Genomic DNA, 16,934 nt, shown 5'->3' on the forward strand with positions numbered 1-16,934 from the left:
CCGTCCTAAGTAAGGATCTCAACCAAGTACACAAAATACTTATCAGAAAGTAGGAAAATAAACATTAGGCTTTAATCCTCTTAAATAAAATTTAAAAACTAAACATTAACATTTAAAATGTACCAAGCACGCAGTCCTCAGATTCTGAGAAAGACCATCTTACTAGGGACACACCTCCAGGTGATCAGTACCTAGCTGAATATAAGCATTTCTAAAAATAGATGAACAAAATAAGACAAGAGTAACTGATTTTGTCAACCTTGGTTACTGGCAAGATGGTGAGAACTGTGAAGGTACCTATGTTCATTTCACACCCAAAGAAAAGCCACACATTAGCCACTTTTAGCAGCTAGAGGATAACTATAGATGAACTCACCTATGTTCACCAAGGACATACAACTTTTCTGAGCAAAAACAAAGCTTAAAGTCCTGCCTTCCTTCACTGACTGAGATGTAGAGGGCAGAGGATTCCTGATCTCGCGCTGAAGTGAGAAGCAGAGACGCACAGGGCAGACGGGTGGCCCACTAGCCAAACAGCACGATTCCTGAAGACCTTTTATTCATTTAAAATACTTGGATGTCATCAGACTTTGAGCAATGTAGCGTTATTCATGATACTCTAGGGCCCAATGGGTCCTGTCGGCCTGTTCTGTAGCATGTGGGCTATTAAAGGTGTATTGAAAATCAACAAACAGGCTCCCAAATTAGAGTCCAGCACCGTAGCTGTGCTACCAGCCTATTCTCTGTAGCCGCTGGTTACTAAAGCTTTCCAACAAGGTTTGGGAAGGGTCAGGAGTATCACAGATGAGACGGATGAACCAGCCCTTTAAGAGCTACAGCCAGTGATTACCCAGAACCACCCCCACACCCAGGGAAGCTATGCTCCCTTCACCACCCCCACCAGGGCAGGCCGCAGGGTGCGCCCGTGCAGCTTGTAGCCCACTTTGTTCACCAGCGCTACCGTGCCTGGCTCCTTCCCCTCCATGGGCGTGTGGAACAAGGCCTCGTGCTCGTAGGGGTCAAACTTGGCACCCACGGGGTCCAGCCGGAGCAGGCCATGCTTTGTGAACACCTTCTGGATCTGCACCTCGGTCATCACAAGCCCCTCGTAGAGGCTCTTCAGGTGGGGGTTGTCATCTGTGATCTCTTCTTTGGGAACACACTGTGTGGCCTTCTCCAAGATGTCTGCAACCTCCAACAAGTCCTTGCAGAAGCCCTGGATGCCTGAACAAAGTCAGAGGAGAGCATTTGCATTCCAGCCACAGCAACTGAGTGGCAACTCAAAACTGATTTCAGAGGCTTGATTGAAAAAACCCCCCACAAAAAACCAAAAACCTTTTCTGGGTTTAGACAAGAGCCAATTAGGTATGAAGGCTGGCAGCTGAAAATCTGCAGAACGACCTCACCACCAGCCCTGCTCTAGACCAGGAGGAACTGCCTGCTCCAGCAGAGGCACAGACCCTGTCCAGGACAGCCAGACTGCTTGGAGCCTGGAGCCACACTCCTGGCTTGCAGCTTCGCTGCCGTGTGATCCTGGTCAACCTCTCTGGGTCATGGCTCCTTCAGTTATAAAGCCGGATAACAGTGCCTACCAGTGGAGCAAGGATAGGAAAAGCCGTACACGCTCAGAGTGCCGGAACACTATAGCACTCAATAAATGTTTGCAACTGTTAGGCACCGTGGGGTAAAAGTTACCAAGACACACCCCAAGCCTTCACCTTCATCTAACAGGAGAGAGAACATTAGAAAAGTCACTCAGAATTCACGGCAGCGTATTACATACGTTTTGTGATTTCAAAAAAACGTTTCAGATGCCAACTGGAAGTCAGGGGTGACAAGAGCCCTCAAACAGGCACCTGCTTCCACCAAGGCCCCCAACTGCAGCAACCGCACCGTGAGCTTGGGGCTCCTCACCAGGAGCTCGGGCAGGAAAGTGCCTGGCAGTGCCCCAAGTCCTCCTATGGCAGCCTCAGGTCTAATAAGCACATGGACGGGGTGGGCGCTGGGGCCATTGCTTACTAGCTTTGTGATGAGTGCAGGTCATTAAGCCTCAGTGATCCCAACTGTAAAGTGGGAAGGACAGTGACAAATACCTAAAGGTGACAACGCAGGCAGCACTTGAGATCTTAAGTGGCACCAATGCTATTGCTGGTGATGCTAAGGAAATGGACACCAGGGAGGCCAGCCTGCCAGAACGACCTGCAGGTTCACACCGAGGTCTCCATGTGGACAGCACTGAGCACCCTCCTGACTGCAGGAGTCTAGTTTACAATTCTAAAAGTTGGTCATGACTCCAAGTTCTCCTTAAAAAGGGGGTGGTGGGGGTGGGGAGACAACCAGCAGGCTCCCCACCCCGGCTGATCTTGCTGTGTGACATGCACGTATGCACCTTCTGTACCCACATTTTTCCAGGTCAGTATCATATAATGTTAAAAGTTACCATATAACTTTGCCTCCTCCACCAACTTCTGGGTCCTCTGCCGCAAGTTCTCAGTATCTGCCAAAGCTCGCTTGTATTTTTCCTAAAAACAGAAGGAAAAGGAACCTGACGTGAATAAAGCATGGCACAAGTTCACGGGAAAGCAAACCTGACGACAAAGTGCCAGTCAGGACACCGGCGTCTATCGTGTTTGAGATTCTGGACTGTAGACAGTGCAGCTGAACTCAGAAGTAAGTTACACCTGTCACTGTTCCGAGCGGGAGTAAGATGTCAAGGTGACAGATACTTATGTAGCCCCCATGGCCCTTCTTACTCAGTGGAAAGCTGTGGAAAAAGAAAAAACTTTCTCAGGGTTCTGACGGCCTCAGCACCTCTCAAGGAAGGACCACTCACTCCTCAGCAGAGTCCAACGTAAGGGATCGAGCACCCTCGTTAGGGGCTGACCCACGGGGTTCCCAACCTTAAGGAGGTTTAGAACCACAAGGCCGGGTGGACAGTCTAGGCCCCTACCCCATGGAAGAGACAAAAGCCCATCAATGAACCTCTGGTATTTTTACTGTTGCCCAGATGTGGCAAAGTTCCAACATTTATTGTGTAATAATCTGAATTACGGGCTTGACCTCATTTCTCACCACTTGACTGTAATCTCACATTCGCCCCCCACCCCCACCCCGAGCACATCAGTTTTTAACATGTACTAGATTACTCTGGGGGGACACCCCCACCCCATTTCCAGTCTTCATTCAGGCAATTCCAGTGCAGTGGTAAAGAGCAAGGTCTCTGAGGCTCAAACCCTGGCTCTAGCACTCGGTAGCTAGGTGACCTTGGGAAGTTTACTTAATCTCCTGTGCCTCAGTTTCCTCGTCTGTAAACAGGGATGTTAGCAGTTTAACTCACAGGATGGCTGTGAGGACGTTAGGACAGAGTCAGCACCTAAATGTCTGATCCTGCCATTCCTAAATCCTGAAAGGACTGCCACCTGTGCTTTGTCACATGGAGTCCCGACCCATGTTACCACCTAGTTCATAAACTCCTACCTCCCCAACCCCTGCCCTCCCCTTAGACCCAGCTGAAACCATTCTGCTGGCATTCCTTGTTTGTAAAAAACATTTTAAGTCTTAGTTCAACATAATCATGAGCAAAGATGAGTCTCAGGGCAGAACCAGAGCCACACAGGACTTGGGTTCTAGTCCCTTCTTTAGCAGTAACTTGCTACAGGACCCAACCATAGTCCTTGGCCTCGCCTGACATTCAACTGATCAGCTTCCCCACAAGAGCCTGCGGCCTTACCATAGTGTCCTTCAGCTGCTCTTCTAACTTGACCTTCTCCCCCATGAGTGTCTTCTCTGCAGAGGGAGCGTCTGTCTGCTGCTCACTGTGTCCGTCGTCTTCTGGGTTCTGGCCGTTCTTCTGTTTCGCAGCTGTGCACAACAGCCGGGGAGCGGGCCTGAGGGAAAGTCCACATAGGCACAGGCACGGTCATTGAAATCTGAGAGAACTTAAGACTATCGGCTGTTGACTTCCTGGGGGAGAAAGGACTTATCTTGCATCTCATAAAGGCAAACCATGTATGATGTATAGAAACTACCTATAAAAATAACTTCTGCAACAGAGGCCTAAATTAGCATGACCGTGTACCAAGTCTATGGCTGCTAGCCTTCTTCCCACCCTGAGTCAAGGTGCTCCAGGCCCCACCGCACACTGACGGAGTAGCTATTATCAGAGGTGAGGACCAGAGCTGGTGCTGATCACAAAGATGATTGCGGCAAAGATCCTGACACAGGGTACTTACTACCATGCAAAAAAGATATCTATACACATTGAACTAACCTATGATTTTGGGTTTAAAAGTGATAAAAGAGGCGGCTTTGGGAGGCTCAGCACAGGAGAGTATTTCTAGCTTTGGGGAATGGAGAAAGAAAAGGCTTCGTGCAGAGGGGCTTTGAAGGACAGGTGAGAGATACATAAGGCCCTGGCCAGCTGGCTCAGTTGGTTGGAGTGTCATCCTGGACATCAACAGGTGGCAGGTTTGATTCCAGGTCAGGGCACATACCTGGGTTGTGGATTCGATCCCCAGCCCAGTCAGGGCAGGTATGGGAGGCAAACAATGTTTTTCTCTCTCCCCCCACTTCCTCTCTAAAGTAAAAAAATAAAGTTACATGTAAGGAGTCGGAGTGGACACGACAGACCCACTTCAGGGAGAGGGAACTGCTTGGACAAGGCATGGAGGTAGGAAGGTATGGGGTATGTGCAGGGGAAATACAAAGAACTCCAAAACTAATCCCAGAAGTAGAAGTAACAACATAGTATCCAGTCTGATCCCCACATCCAAAAGGTTAAGTAAAAAGCCCAAGGTCACAAAGCCATGAGTAAATGAGAGAACAGTCTTCAAACCCAGATTTCTTCACCAAGACCAGTGGAGCTTTCCTAAGTAAGCTAGTCCCATCTGAAAATAAACTACATTCAAGTTTCTTCCCAGAGTAGAGCAGGAAAGCTGTCAGTACACAGAATGTACAAGGATGTGTACGCAGCATGGCCCAACGGTAAGCTGGAGACACGATGCTCCGCAGTAAGGAAAAGGCCGGGTAAACCACTGCTTCCACTCTCCAGAACGCTGTGCAAGAAATGCAATCCAAAACAGGACCCACCGTGTAAATCCAAAGCCCGAGCCCTGCGTCTGCACGTGGGGCCTTAGGAAGGGAGGAATGAAGGATCCTCCGGTCTGTTACAGGGGGTGGAGAGCAATAATCTCTACTGTATTTTTATTTTTGTGACTTAAAAAAGGCTAACAGTCTAAAGATGGAGTGTGCCGCTGTGAAGCCCGTTTCAGTGTCAGGTCGTTCCGCCCTCTGGGTGTGACAATCACCGCCCTTCTGCTTCCCCGGTCCTGCAGCTCTGGCAGCAGAGGACTGGGCGGCAGCGCGCGGCGGCCCTGGATGCGGAGAGGAAACTGAGTCCCAGGGGGCTCACAGCCCCAAGGGCTAGGACTGCCACCCAGCTCTCCTGACTCCCCCGTTTGAGCCTCTTTCCACAGAAATTAATGCTGACCGGTCGTGTCTCTCCTGCCAACTAGTTCCAGATACGAAGCCACAAACAACTTGGGTAAAAACCCTTCCTACTCCCGTGTTTCAGGGGGCCGCTGCTCTGGCTCCGTGTTTTGTTTATATAACTTAGCGGGGCCGCAGTCACGCCCTAACCCCCTCCCGATCCGTAATCTGCGGGCCGCCGGGGCTCCGCGCGGGAGGCCCCGGTTCGCCCGCCCAGACCTCGTGACCCTCGCTGTGAAGTCACCGCACCGTCTACGCCCCTCGCCGGGCGGGTCGGGCCCGCCACCTTCTGACCTCAGGCTCCCGGAGAGGCGGAGGCGGGGCGGGAACCCGGGCCAAGTGGAAAGAGCCCGTGAACCGTGACCCGAGCCTCGGCTCCGCGGAACTTTCCGCCCTGGGGACCCGGCCCGCGGCTCCGGCGGTTCCTGCGGCCCCGGGGCAGAGGCCGCCTGCGCCCCGGAGCGCGTGGGGGGGGCTGTCCGCCGGCCCCGAGACACGCGTGCGGGGGGCGGCGCGGGCCTCGGGCACATGGGGCGCACCGTCCCGTCCACTCCAGACCCGCGCGGGCGTCCACGGCCCACGACACCGGGTTCCGGGGCCAGACCAGGGCAGGGCGGCACCCAGGGCCGCGCCCTCCGGCGAGGGCAGCCGGGCGCCCCTTACCTGAGAGACAGCGCCAAAGCCGGGAGGCCGCGCCGCACCAACCTCACGCACCGCGCCGCCATGACTGCCTCCCGCGCCGGCACAGCGCACGTACTGGGCATGCGCGGGGGGCGACCCGCCCACCCCCTCAGGGACCAGGCAACTTGCGCAGGCTCTGTGTCCGCTACTTCCTCCCAGCCAATCCGCGACCGCATATCTCTTGATGGACAGACAGGAGTCACCAATAATCGTGGGCCACCGGGGGTGGGCGTGGCCTGAGGTCTTCCGGTGCCCCAGGAGGTGAGAGTTGAAGGAAACAGTGGGAGGGGCGTGGTCAAGGGCAAAACCAATGGGGAGGAAGCGTGGGGGCGGGGCGGGCGCCGGAAGTGCGCACTTCAGGGGGCGCGCGTCTCTCGGGCCTGTTCTCCTCGCCGGTCTCCCCGTCGCGTTTCAGGGCGTCCCCCGCTCCGCTGCGGTTTGGGGCGGGGCGGGCGTGCGTCCCGTCTCCGCGCAGCCCCGCGGCGGGCGGTTCGGGGCGGCGCCCCGGCGGAGGGGCCCCGCGCCGGGAGCGCACCCGCGAGGACGCTGGAACCCGGGGAGGCTCCGCTCCGCGGCCCGCAGGGAGCCGGTGGAGGTCAGCGCGCCGTCGCGCTGTGAGTTTTATTAAAACGAAACAAAAAATCGAGGGGAAAAACCAACACAAAACAACCCCAGGCAGCAACTGTGAAGAACGTTTGCGGTGCTGATGGGTGATGGGTGCGCGCCGGTTCTCTGCGCTTTCCTATCGCCGTCAGCGGCCTCACGGGGAGACGCGGCACAGCGACGGGAGAGCAGCGCCCGGGAGCTCGGGAGGAGCCGCGGCCCGCGGCCCGCGTGCCAGTAGGTGCCGGAAGGGAGGGCCCGCGGGCGCGGGGCCCTCGGCTGCTGCCCTGCGGGGGGACCCGGCCTCCGCCTGCGCCGGTGCTGCCGGGGCCTGAGGATGGAGCCGGGCCTCCCCCGGGTCCCAGGGCCGGAGCCGGGTCTCCTCCGGGGTCCCAGGGCCGGAGCCGGGTCTCCCCCGGGGTCCCAGGGCGGGAGCCCGTGGTCTCCCAAGTATAGTGCTGCCTGCGTGTCACATTTGTGAGGACCAAACCTCTATGACTTCGCTTTTCTCCCCCTTAAGCATTCATAATGTTGAATGAGCACCTACTATGTGCCCCCCCCCCCCGCGCCACCTGTAGGAGGAGGCACGCAGCCAAATCCAGAATTTAGGATGTTCTATGGGAAAACAGCCAGTTTGTTCATTAATTGAGGGCATGGAGGGGGGGAAAAAAGGAATTAGGACTGTTTGGGAATAAAAGAGCTTAAAAACATACTCAAGTGGGATGCGTGGACCTTATTTGGATCATGATAGAACAAACCTACTAAAAAAGGCATTTGTGAGCCGGTGGGGGAAATATGGATATAAACTAATAATGAGTCGATGCTTTTATTAGGAAGAGATAATGACCTGGAGATTAGGAAAAAATGTGCTAATCTTTTATTTTGTTATTTTTATTTTTTAAAAAATATCTATTTATTGATTTCAGAGAGAGGAAGGGAGAGAGAGATAGAAACGTCAGTGATGATCGACTGCCTCCTGCATGCCCCCCACTGGGGACGAAGCCGCCCTGCTGGGCTGTGCTAATCTTTTAGAGATGCAAGTGGAAGTATTTAGCCACAGTGTCTGGAATTTGCTTTATAAATACTCTGGTAAAAAACAAAATGAGTGTAGGAGAAACACAAACTGCAAGATGTTGGTAATGGTTTAAGCCAGATGATGGATACTGTGGGAGTTTGTATATTTGGAATTTTCTGTAATAAAATTTAAAACAATATGCCATGTTTTTCATTGGCTGGGGCCTTGGGCGAGTCATTTATTACTCTTAGCCTTGGTAAGCTGACCTGTAAAACGGGGATTGTATTATTTATTGTGAGGTTTAAAAGAGATACAAATATTCATTTCCTAACTTTTCTCGGGGCTCACAGGAAATCAAATGGGCACCCTGCTGCAAGGAGCTCATGGTGCAGCGTGGGGAATGGGCAGAATTACACCACTGTGTCCCGATACAGGCAAGCACCGGGCATGGGCACAGGGAAACATGGCTCAGTCCAGCCAGGAGGCCATGCCCTGGACCTCCATCCAAAGCTGTGGGAGTCCCTGAACAGAGGCCTGCCTGTGCTGCCACCTCGCGGCCACACTGGGGACCTGGTCCAGAGGGAGCTGGGGCTGGCCCTACAGAGGTCATTTTGCCACTGCTCTTGGGAGCCTGCTCAGGGGGTCCTGAGGCCTAGAACTTCACCTCCGTGCAGGAAATCTCCACGTGGAGGTGAAGCTGCCGGTCTGAGAGTGTCCTATGCATGGATCCATACATGATTCCTTACACGGACCAGCCAGCGGAGCACACGAGCAAGGGGGGTGGGCAGCTGGCCGGGGTTGCATGAAGACCAAGCTAGACGGCACGTAGTGGCCCCAGTGAGGACAGGGTGGCATTTAAGAAGCGAAACATCCTTAGGAGAAGGTCGTGCAGATGGCTCGACAGCATGTCGTGGGCGCGATGCTCATCACAGCCAAGGAGCCGGCACCAAGCTCGGTGCAGACGTCCTCTCGGGATCGGCCCCCGACTTGGCTGATTGGTCACCGGGGTAGGTGACTTGCTCAAGACCACGCAGGCGGAACAGAGGAGAGCTTGTGTGTGTTTTCCCCGACTGATCTTAGTTTCCATGCGACTGTCAGGGCTAAAGCTAAAATACTTGTCCATCTACTGCTACCAGCTGCATAGTCACTATTATTATTATTATTATTATTATTATTATTATTATTATGATCCCTCAGCAGGGGCGTGGATTCACATCCTCTCTCAAACTCTGAAATAAGCAAATTAAAAAACGAACGAACGTGGCTGACGGGCGTGGTGGACAGAGCCCTAAAGCTGGGCCCCGAGGTCCCGCCCTCCGGTTATTCCACCAAACGCTAACTGAGGCGCAGCTGTGCAGGGCTTTGCAGGGCTTTGCAAGTGCAATGACGTCCCACACCGCTTGACCTTAATGGAGATTACCTGGTGCGCTTGACCTTGGGCAGCCCTTAAAAGCAGGCGTTTCCTCCAGCAGGTGACGTCAGAGAGCTTCGAAGCAGGAGGAACACAGGCCAGGACCGCGGGGTTGCGGGTGGAGGGTCAGGCAAGAGGGCATGTGGGCGGCTGCTAGGAGCAGAGCGGGCCACCCGCTAGCGGGGAAACAAGGACCTCAACCAGCAACCTGCTGGGCCCCCAGGTCAGAGCTCGGCCTGCACGCACCTCAATTCTGAGGCCCTGAGGGAGAGCCCAGCCTGGGCGCTCAGCCACACAGTGACCCGGTGAGGTGGGCATTACTGTGCTTTCCGTTTTATCGTTATTTTGAATTTCAGAACACAGGTGCCCATTCCCGGCACCGTGTCTCATTATTGGCCTACTTTTTGTTTTAGGGTACAGGGGACATGCCCCCGGAGGATACCGAGGTCCCCGGGCGGAGCGACCTCCCTGGACCATAGACCCGACAACCCGGTAGCAAATGTCACTGCCACTGCTCCCTAGACACGGGCTCCGAACCGAAAATTATGTTCTCGGTAAGAAAATGCCACCAGAAGGAGCCGCAGACAGGCAAGTAGAAATAACTTTCTGCTTTTAGAGCCTCGTCAGCTGCTCGGGGGACGAGTGAATGCCCACCTCACGGGTTATTAAGTGGCTGAGCACCCAGGCTGGGCTCTCCCTCGGGGTGCTAACTCACCTGGTTGCAGGTCTCTGCAGCCTGCGGGACAAGCTGCTCCTGGGTTCTGTGCTATGGAAGCGCTCAGTGCGGATCCCGATCATCCTCCCAGAGGAGGGGTTTGGGAGCGGGGGCTTTGAAGAATAGCTAGGAGCTCTTCTGGTGTAGAAGGGGGTCTCAATAAAAAGCCTGGCTCATGAGGTGAAGTGCTGCCATAACAGCTCACGGCTGGCTGGAACTCTGCAGTTTACAGCAGCGTTTCACATGCGATTTCATTAAATGTTGGAACAGCTCTTCGTGGTCAATACTATGGTCCCCAATTTATGGCGAAGTCAGTTCCCTGGAGTGACACTGTTAGAGGGTGATAGAGGATTTGAACCTCGGCCTCATATTGTATGACATGTAAATTCCTAGAGGGGTGTCTTTGCCCCTCAGTAACTGTGTGACTTTGAACAGGCCACCCTTTCCCTCTGAGCCTCAGTTTATCATCTGTTAATGGGGCAGAAGTATTCTGCTGGGCTAGGCTCACGGGGTTGTGCATCTGAAAATGAGAAGGTGAGCGTGGGCCGGAAGGCCCTGTGCCAATGCCCCGCTGCCCGGTCACGACTGCCTCAGTCAGCGCGGCTGCCCAGGGTGGCGGAGGGGCCTACACAGCACGCGTTTATCTTCTCACAGTTCCGGAGGCAGGAGTCCAAAGCGGGGGTGCCAGTGCGGTCGGGGTGCTGGTAAGGTTCTCCTCCTCGCATCAAGGTGGCTGCCTTTTTGCTGAGGTGTCTCTTCCGTTCTTATAAAGACACTAATCGTGGGGCCCCACCCTCATGTCCTCATCCAAACCTAGTCGCCTCCCAGAGGCCCCTTCTCCACATGCCACCACACTGGGGGTTAGGGCTTTGACTTGAATTTGGGGGGACAGACGTTCAGCCCGCAGCAGCCCCCTTTCTTTCCGGCTCGGTACCGGATGCTCCGTGCCCCATCCTTGCCCGAGCTCTCGGTGGCTCAGGCTCACCACGTGCTAATTTTGTGTCCGCTGCTGGTGGGGAGCAGCATGTGATCGCTTACTTATTGGTCACGGTCACAGGGCAGAGGGGACACCGAGCCTGCTTGGGACACGGAGAACGACGCGGAGTCTCGTGCAGTTCCACAGTCCCCAGGAGGTCCCCAGAGTGGTCCAGCCTCTCAGCCAGCTTCCCGCTGCTCTAGGACGGCTTCCACCTGCCTCAGTTTCCCTCCTCCGCCCCACCTCCCATGCCGTGGCCGGAAGCATCTCTCTAAAAGCTGGATATGACCTTGGCAATCACCTGCCTCAACCTTTCCATGCCTCCCACCGCCTTTAGGGTTAAATACCTCTGCTTAGCGTGGCACAGGGGCTGCAGGGGCTGCCTGAGCCCCCTGTGCCCCCTCTGTGCTCGCCTCTTCCCTGCCCTGCTCCCTGAGCGCCAGGCAGATGGGAAGGCTTCGGCTCCAGACTCCGCCCTGCTCTCGACTCTGTCTGAAAATTTGTCTCATCCTCCCCTCCCCTCCCCTCCCCTCCCCTCCCCTCCCCTCCCCTCCCCTCCCCTCCCCTCCCCTCCCCTCCCCTCCCCTCCCCCTCCCCTCCTCTGTCTCAGGGCTCAGGGCACCTCCCCAGCCCTCCCTGCCCGGCCGGACCAGGGCCCTCTGAGCGCAGGCTCTCAGGAGTCCTTCACGCCCAGGAGAGGTGGGACAGCGCGCGGCTGGGTGTCCCGGGTTCAAATCCCAGCTCTGTTGCAACCCAGCCTGGAGACCTCAGTGGGTTCTTAACACCCCTGTTCCTTGGCTTCTGCTTCTATAAAAGGAGACTGTCCTAGCCCCGGCCATCCCGAGGGGAGGTCGTGAGGGGTGAGTGGGATGATGGCGCACTTGGCAGCCAGTCTCTCCTGCTCAGTGCTGTGCTGACCGTCGTCCGCTAGTCTCTCCCTCCCCTCTCCTTCGGCATGTATTTAGGCCCTGGTTTGGTTGGTGGGTGCTGGGTTCGGGGGAATGAGCTCCCTCCTGTCCTCCTGTCATGGTCTTACAGCGAGGGGTCACAGACAGGCTGTTCCTGGCCTCTCCTGGCCTCCCCAAAGCAGGCACCGAAGGTGGAGATGCAGGAGTGAAGGAAGGTGGAGGCAGCCAGGTGACAGGACGCCCAGGGGCTCAGCCCTGAGTGTGGACTTGGCTCGTGCTGACCAAATCCGTGGCTTTCTCACTGGACAATGACCTAAACCTTATCGACACCCCTGCCGCTCTTCGAAGGGCCGGTGTGACGCCCGGGGCGGTTTTGCAGGCCCCACAGCGCCTGTCATTCTCTTCATGTTCAGGCAGCCCTGCCTCCCCACGTAAACGAAACTTCCTTCTTTAAACGTTTTTTAAATTGCAAAACTAAAACGTGTGTGTTGAAAAACGTTGCGCCACATGCAAGCTGATAAAACGTGAAAGGCTTGCTGTCCGAGGCCCAGGATCGACTGTGGTTAACGTGTGCTCGGCACATGCAGAAAGGTCTCGAGGGAGGAGCCCGCTCGGCACCGCCCACCGCAGGTCACAGACCCCTGGGGCCGCAGCTTGGCCAAGCGCAGGCCGGGGTGAGACTGTCCACCCCCCTGCCATCGCGCGTGCGCGTCTGTATGTGAGTGTGTGTGCATGTGCGCACACGTGTGCCTGCACGTGTCGGTGTGTGTGTGTGTGCGTGCACATGTGCACGTGTGTGCGTGTGTGTGTGTGTGTGTGTGAACGATCTTCACCAGGCGCAGCCTGCTCGCCAGCAGGGCCACTGGTTCCATGACTGGTTTCCAGCCGGGGAGCGTGTAGCTGAGTGGGTGTGATTTGCGGCTCGTGTTTTCAGAGGCCAAAAAATCATGGTTCCTGTCCTGGTGCCAAGAGCGATTTTCATGGCAAATGAGCTGTGCTGGGGCCTCCTGTTCTGTTTGCTGAAGTCACTTAATGTGTCCCAGGCAATGTGTTCCAAGTCATGCCTTCCACGTGTTTGAAACCTGTGGGAAACGCACGTGACAGAACCATCTCACCCACCGCTCGGTGCCCAGGTCACCGGCCTTACGTTCCCAGTGTCGCGCCCGGCACCTCCCGCATCTCCAGAACTTTCCATCTTCCAAACTGAAGCTCCGTCCCCGTGAAACTCCCCCTCCCCTCCCCTGCCCTCCCCTGCCCTGCCCTGCCCTCCCCTGCCCTGCCCTGCCCTCCCCTCCCCTCCCCTGCCCTCCCCTCCCCTCCCCTGCCCTCCCCTCCCCTGCCCTCCCCTCCCCTGCCCTCCCCCTCCCCTCCCCGCCCTCCCCTCCCCGCCCTCCCCTCCCCTGCCCTGCCCTGCCCTGCCCTCCCCTGCCCTGCCCTGCCCTCCCCTCCCCTCCCCTGCCCTCCCCTCCCCTCCCCGCCCTCCCCTCCCCGCCCTCCCCTCCCCTGCCCTCCCCTCCCCTGCCCTCCCCTCCCCTGCCCTCCCCTCCCCTCCCCTCCCCTCCCCTCCCCTCCCCTCCCCTCCCCTCCCCTCCCCTCCCCTCCCCTCCTCTCCCCTCCTCATCCCCGGCAGCCACCGTCTGCTCTGTGCCTGTGAGTCTGCTGCTCGGGACCTCATGTGAGTTGTAACTGGCTCGTCTCACCGAGCACCGTGTCCTCCAGGTTTATCTGTGTTGCAGCAGGTGTCAGACTCTCCGTCTCAAGGCTGAGTCGTCTGTTGCGTGGATGGACCACGTTTGTTTACCCACCTCCGTGGACGCGGCTGTTGCGGATGAGTTGCCGCGCACACGGCGCAGGGACATCTGTTTCTGCCCCTGCGCCCAGGTCTCCTGGGCGTTTACCCAGCTGGTTTTAAAGCGCTTTTTTGGCTCCAGGCCTGGCGTCAGGTGTTGGGGCAGAGAGGTGGGGGGTGAGGTCTCTCGGAGCCACGTCCGAGGGTCGGGTGGAGTTGACAGGTCATGCCCTCAGGGGCGGGGGACGCCAGTGCCGTCCTGAGCGGCCCTTTGGGTTTTCCGTCGCATCTCACACCTGTGTCTTCCTCTGTCGCGGGCGCCAAGAGCAGCGGCGTCTGCTCCGTTTCACAGGTGGGGAGACGCCAGGCCTGGGTGGAGGTCACCGGCTAGTGAGTCGTGAAGCCGGTGCCAGGGTCAGGCCTGCGGAGCGCAGACACCGAGCTGTTCTCAGGAAGCCCCTGTGACACTTTTGGCTGCGCTTGCAGGTGGCAGACATCAGCCCCTGGGACTGGCAAGGCCGGGTGCTGGGCAGGCTCTGGTCTCTGCGCCTCTCTGTCCTCAAGGCCTGCTTTCCCCGGGGCCTTGGCTCACTTCACAGGCGTCCATGCAGCGGGGGAGGCTGAGTGCCCCAGACCCCCGGCCCCTGTGGTCCTCAGAGCAGCAGAGGGCTCTCCACCCCGCGGGGGCCGAGCAGCCACCTCGGGAACCACCCTCAGGCCACAGGGGGCCAGGAAGACAGAGATTGGAGGGGCAGGTCCAGCCCAGGGACAGCAGGGAGGAAGGCAGGGCTGTCCCCACGGGGCCAGGACAGTGTGGACGGCAGGGGCCAGACCTGAACGGAAGGGAAATAAAGAACCAAGATCGACGGTGCGGCAGAGACGACCCCCGACACACACTCTGCCCTCTGTGGGGCCGGGTGGGCCCACTCTGAGCACGGATCCCTCAAGTGTGTCACCCAGGGGGAGTTCTGCATGAGAACCTTCCATGTTTTTCGTCAGTAGTTTAGCTTTGGTTCCTCCCCAGCAGGAGCCCCCCATTCCCAAGCGTCCCCCACAGCTGGTGGCCATGTTCCTCCCCGAGGCTCACTGCCCCGGGCACGGGGAGTGTGGGGCTGGCCGAGGCCTGGCCGGGCGTCTGGGCCTGGCTGCCGGCCGGTGTGTGAGGCCTCGCAGGCTCGCCTCTGACACACGCGACCCCGAGGGACGGGTCAAATAAGACCCGCTGGTCAGGAAGGCCTGGCACCTAGCTAGGGGGAGAGGGGCACATCGCTCCTTTCCTGTCTGTCCAGCATCCCTGACTTTTGGGACACTGCCCCTTCCAATGACCACAGTGGGCTGTTAATCGAGGGGCCATGACTTCCCGACCACAGTGTGGGCAGGAGACCCTGAGAGGCAAGTCAGAGGCCAAGGCTGAGCGCGGGGCCCTGTAGGGCCCAGTGTCCCTGTGCTAAGATGTGGACACTAAGGCTCAGAGAGGTTAAGTGACCTGCCTTAGGCACACAGCTGGGTTAGGACCAGGGAGGCTCCCGAGGCTGTGGCACCTACAGGGAGAGGGCAGGAGGCTCCGCCCTGGGGCCAGGAGCAGGGAGGGTGTTGGTGGAGTGCTGACCCCGACCTGAGAGGTGCCCTGGGGGTGGGAAGTAGGGGGGCAGTGGGAGCCCCAAATAGCCAGAGCCTGCAGTCAGATGAGGCAGCAGATTCCCCTCCACACAGAGAGCTGAGCCAGGGCATCCCGGGCAGAGCATAGTGGCTGGGCCAGCTCACCCTGGAAGGATTACTGTCAGGCTTGACCGTTGCTGTGGACGGTGTGGTTTCCTGTTCCGCCGTGTGCTGGCTGGACTGCTGTTGTGATAATCCTGCCCCACATGCTCTGGTAACACTGAGCATCCTGTCATGTAGCTTCCCCACTGACTTCATGCTCTTCCCTGCCTTGGTTTCTCCTGTTCTTCCGTCTGCCTGGAGCATCTTCTGACTTCCTCCTCATGCTCATCCTCCAGGGCTCAGGCCCCATGTCCCCTCCTCCCAGAAGCTTTCCTGACTGCTCAGAGATTCCTCTGAACTCAGCTGGGTCTGCCTCCAACCAAGCAATTGTACCATCTTGTCGCTATGTATCAGTCAGCTATTGCTGCAACAGTGCTGCGTAACAAAGGGCCCACCCCAATTAGGTGGCTTATTACAAGAAGTAGTATTTTCCCACTCGTGGCTGCAGCAAGCCTGGCTAGGGCTGTGGGTCAGGAGGGTTTGGATTGGCTTCAGGCCTCCTCCACAGGTCTCATTCGTGGGCCAGGCTCCTGGTGGATCACCAGAGCCCAGGCGGCTACAACACAGGTGCATTTAAGGCCTCTGTTCACATCTCAGCCTCTAACAAGCCAGAGTCAGAGTATTCTCCACACGCCGTTTGTGTCGCCTCCTGCACTGGCCTGTGAGCTCCTCCAGGCCTGCGTCTGAGTGTCGTGTGGTCCCAGTGTCGGTAAAGAGTGGGTGCCCAGAGTCTTTGAAAAACAAAACCAACTTCTTGGGGCCACCTGCTTGCCTGTTCCTGCCCTCGCCAGCAGCTGGGTCCGTCCACACAGACCTTCCATCAGGGGCATCGTTAGTTGAGTAATGTCCCCTCTCCCTGCTGTCCCATTGGTTGCTGTTAGTCCCACAGAGCTCCCCACCGTTCCCATTAGAAGCAAATTCATTCTCCTGACGGGAAAGGAGTTTCAGAGGTTGACCTCCTTTGCCCCAGGACACTCAGTGGTGCCACGCACCTAGCAGGTGCTTTATCCATGTTGGCCAATGGAAAGGTGGCCTGGGATTTCAGGTGTCACCTGGTTCAAGCAGCCACCGAGGGGCACAGGCTGCAGAGCTGGGGTTGCTTGCAGGTGGCCAGCGCTCGCTTGGCACTTGGGGTATTCCTGCCCTTCCCTCTGTTGGTGGCTCTGCCCTTGGAGAACCCCTGCCAGGCTTCCCTTCTCTGCCCCCCCCGTGGGCCCCACCCTCCCAGGCCCCTTCCCCTCCCCCTTCCTCTGCTGCCTCATGCCCCCCCCCCATGCCCAATGCCCGGAGTCTCCGGAACGAGGCTGCCAGAAATGCAGGCTGGAGCCAAAGATGTTTTTCAAGAGGAAAGAAAATTAAAAATCTTGGCCTAAGAGCTTTGCTCCAAGGAGACAGAGAATAGCTTCCTTTCAGACCTGGCTTCGCTCCTGCTCCCCTTCAGAGGGGAGTCGGGGGGACTCATCGGGGGCTTGAAGGGGCCCCGTTTGCCCTGTGGCTTTGCCCTCCTGGCTGCTCACCTCTGGCGTTTGTTTTCTTTCTGGAAAAGGCCTTTCCCTGCTCTAAACCCCTTCAGCACTCAGGGAAAATG

The 16,934-nt window shown here is 57.2% G+C and overlaps 1 protein-coding gene across 1 annotated transcript; it reads right to left on the reverse strand.

The window, feature by feature from the left end:
- Positions 1 to 50: 50 nt before the first annotated feature.
- On the reverse strand, positions 51 to 6,251 carry GRPEL1 (GrpE like 1, mitochondrial). The gene is made up of 4 exons (XM_016195795.2): positions 6,151 to 6,251; positions 3,731 to 3,887; positions 2,441 to 2,522; positions 51 to 1,224 (listed from the first exon to the last, which is right to left on the reverse strand). Exons 1-4 carry the CDS (start codon positions 6,249 to 6,251, stop codon positions 878 to 880), a joined length of 687 nt encoding a protein of 228 aa, XP_016051281.2. The 3' UTR covers positions 51 to 877.
- Positions 6,252 to 16,934: the final 10,683 nt, after the last annotated feature.

This window comes from Miniopterus natalensis, chromosome 1, assembly GCF_054644295.1.
Source record: "Miniopterus natalensis isolate mMinNat1 chromosome 1, mMinNat1.hap1, whole genome shotgun sequence".
Classification (NCBI taxonomy): Eukaryota; Metazoa; Chordata; class Mammalia; order Chiroptera; family Miniopteridae; genus Miniopterus; species Miniopterus natalensis.

What these genes read in the sequence shown, in the direction of transcription:
- GRPEL1 (XM_016195795.2), bottom strand. Translation starts at nt 6,251, where the DNA reads ATGCCCAGTACGTGCGCTGTGCCGGCGCGGGAGGCAGTCATGGCGGCG. An exon ending in GCTTTGGCGCTGTCTCTCAG is followed by an intron (nt 3,888 to 6,150) that starts GTAAGGGGCGCC and finishes ACTTTCCCTCAG; the next exon opens with GCCCGCTCCCCGGCTGTTGT. An exon ending in GGAGGAGGCAAAGTTATATG is followed by an intron (nt 1,225 to 2,440) that starts GTAACTTTTAAC and finishes GACTTTGTTCAG; the next exon opens with GCATCCAGGGCTTCTGCAAG.